This window comes from Octopus bimaculoides, chromosome 2 (genome assembly GCF_001194135.2).
Source record: "Octopus bimaculoides isolate UCB-OBI-ISO-001 chromosome 2, ASM119413v2, whole genome shotgun sequence".
In the NCBI taxonomy this organism is placed as follows: Eukaryota; Metazoa; Mollusca; class Cephalopoda; order Octopoda; family Octopodidae; genus Octopus; species Octopus bimaculoides.
The window spans coordinates 70998471-70999332 of record NC_068982.1 but is presented as its reverse complement, the minus strand read 5'-3'; the positions used below and the strand labels follow the sequence as shown (position 1 = coordinate 70999332).

The window sequence follows — 862 nt, the reverse complement described above, 5'->3', positions numbered from 1 at the left end:
ATACACACACACAATAATAGGTGATCTTCTACATTTGTAGTCTGTTTTTTTTACTGAAATCTTTGTCTAACCCATTATTTATACTAGTTTAGCGAATCAAGTGATGAAGCAAGCATTTAACCCTGTGATACAACAGTTTTCAGAATGTTTAAAGGTTACTGCAAGCTTTTCCTTGCTGTGAAATACTACATCTTTAATAAGCTGAAGATGTCAGCATTTATATTAATAGAAACCAATTCTTTAATAAAAATCTCATTCCTAAATATCATAAATGACTCTTCAGTAATTGTATCTTCCTGAAATTTATTTCTCAAACTGCTTGAGAAAGAAGCAACCATATTTACCTTGGCAGCATTATGAAGACAAATTGCTGAAACTAATATTAATGTAAAACAGTTTCTTTCAGTGAAAGATGTTTCCAGAAATGAGATAAGCTCTACTGCAATACCTACCTTTTCAAATCATCCTTCAACTTATAAATAGTATTCTGGAGGTCAGAGATAGTCTAAAATATAAAAACGAGAAATGGGTTTCAATAAATAAAGCAAGACAAAAGACAGACAATAGAGCAAAAAAGAAAAAAAAAAAGAACTTGTAGAACAATGCCTAAAAAGAAAAAAGAAAAAAGAAAAGTTCAGTTCATGATAGAATAATATGATAAGAATGTTTTTATGTGGAAATGTTTATGATTCCTGTATAATAGTCTGTGATGAAGTTAAGTCTTATATTTATAAAGAAAATATATTTGCAGTGTTTTCCATTATACAAAAATATGCATGTGATAGGTATATCTATCAATATGTGTGTGTGCAAACACACAGTGGTAGGTATATATGTATATATATATATATATATATATATA

The 862-nt window shown here is 28.2% G+C and overlaps 1 protein-coding gene across 4 annotated transcripts in view; it reads right to left on the bottom strand.

Moving 5' to 3' along the window:
- LOC106883441 (centrosomal protein of 112 kDa) overlaps window positions 1-862 on the bottom strand; it is a 141344-nt gene that overhangs the window by 50905 nt on the left and 89577 nt on the right. For all 4 annotated transcript variants that reach the window (XM_052978267.1, XM_052978263.1, XM_052978269.1 and 1 more), the window contains exon 13: window positions 453-505. In XM_052978267.1, the coding sequence (XP_052834227.1) occupies window positions 453-505 (53 nt within the window). The remainder of the gene's footprint in view (window positions 1-452; window positions 506-862) is intronic.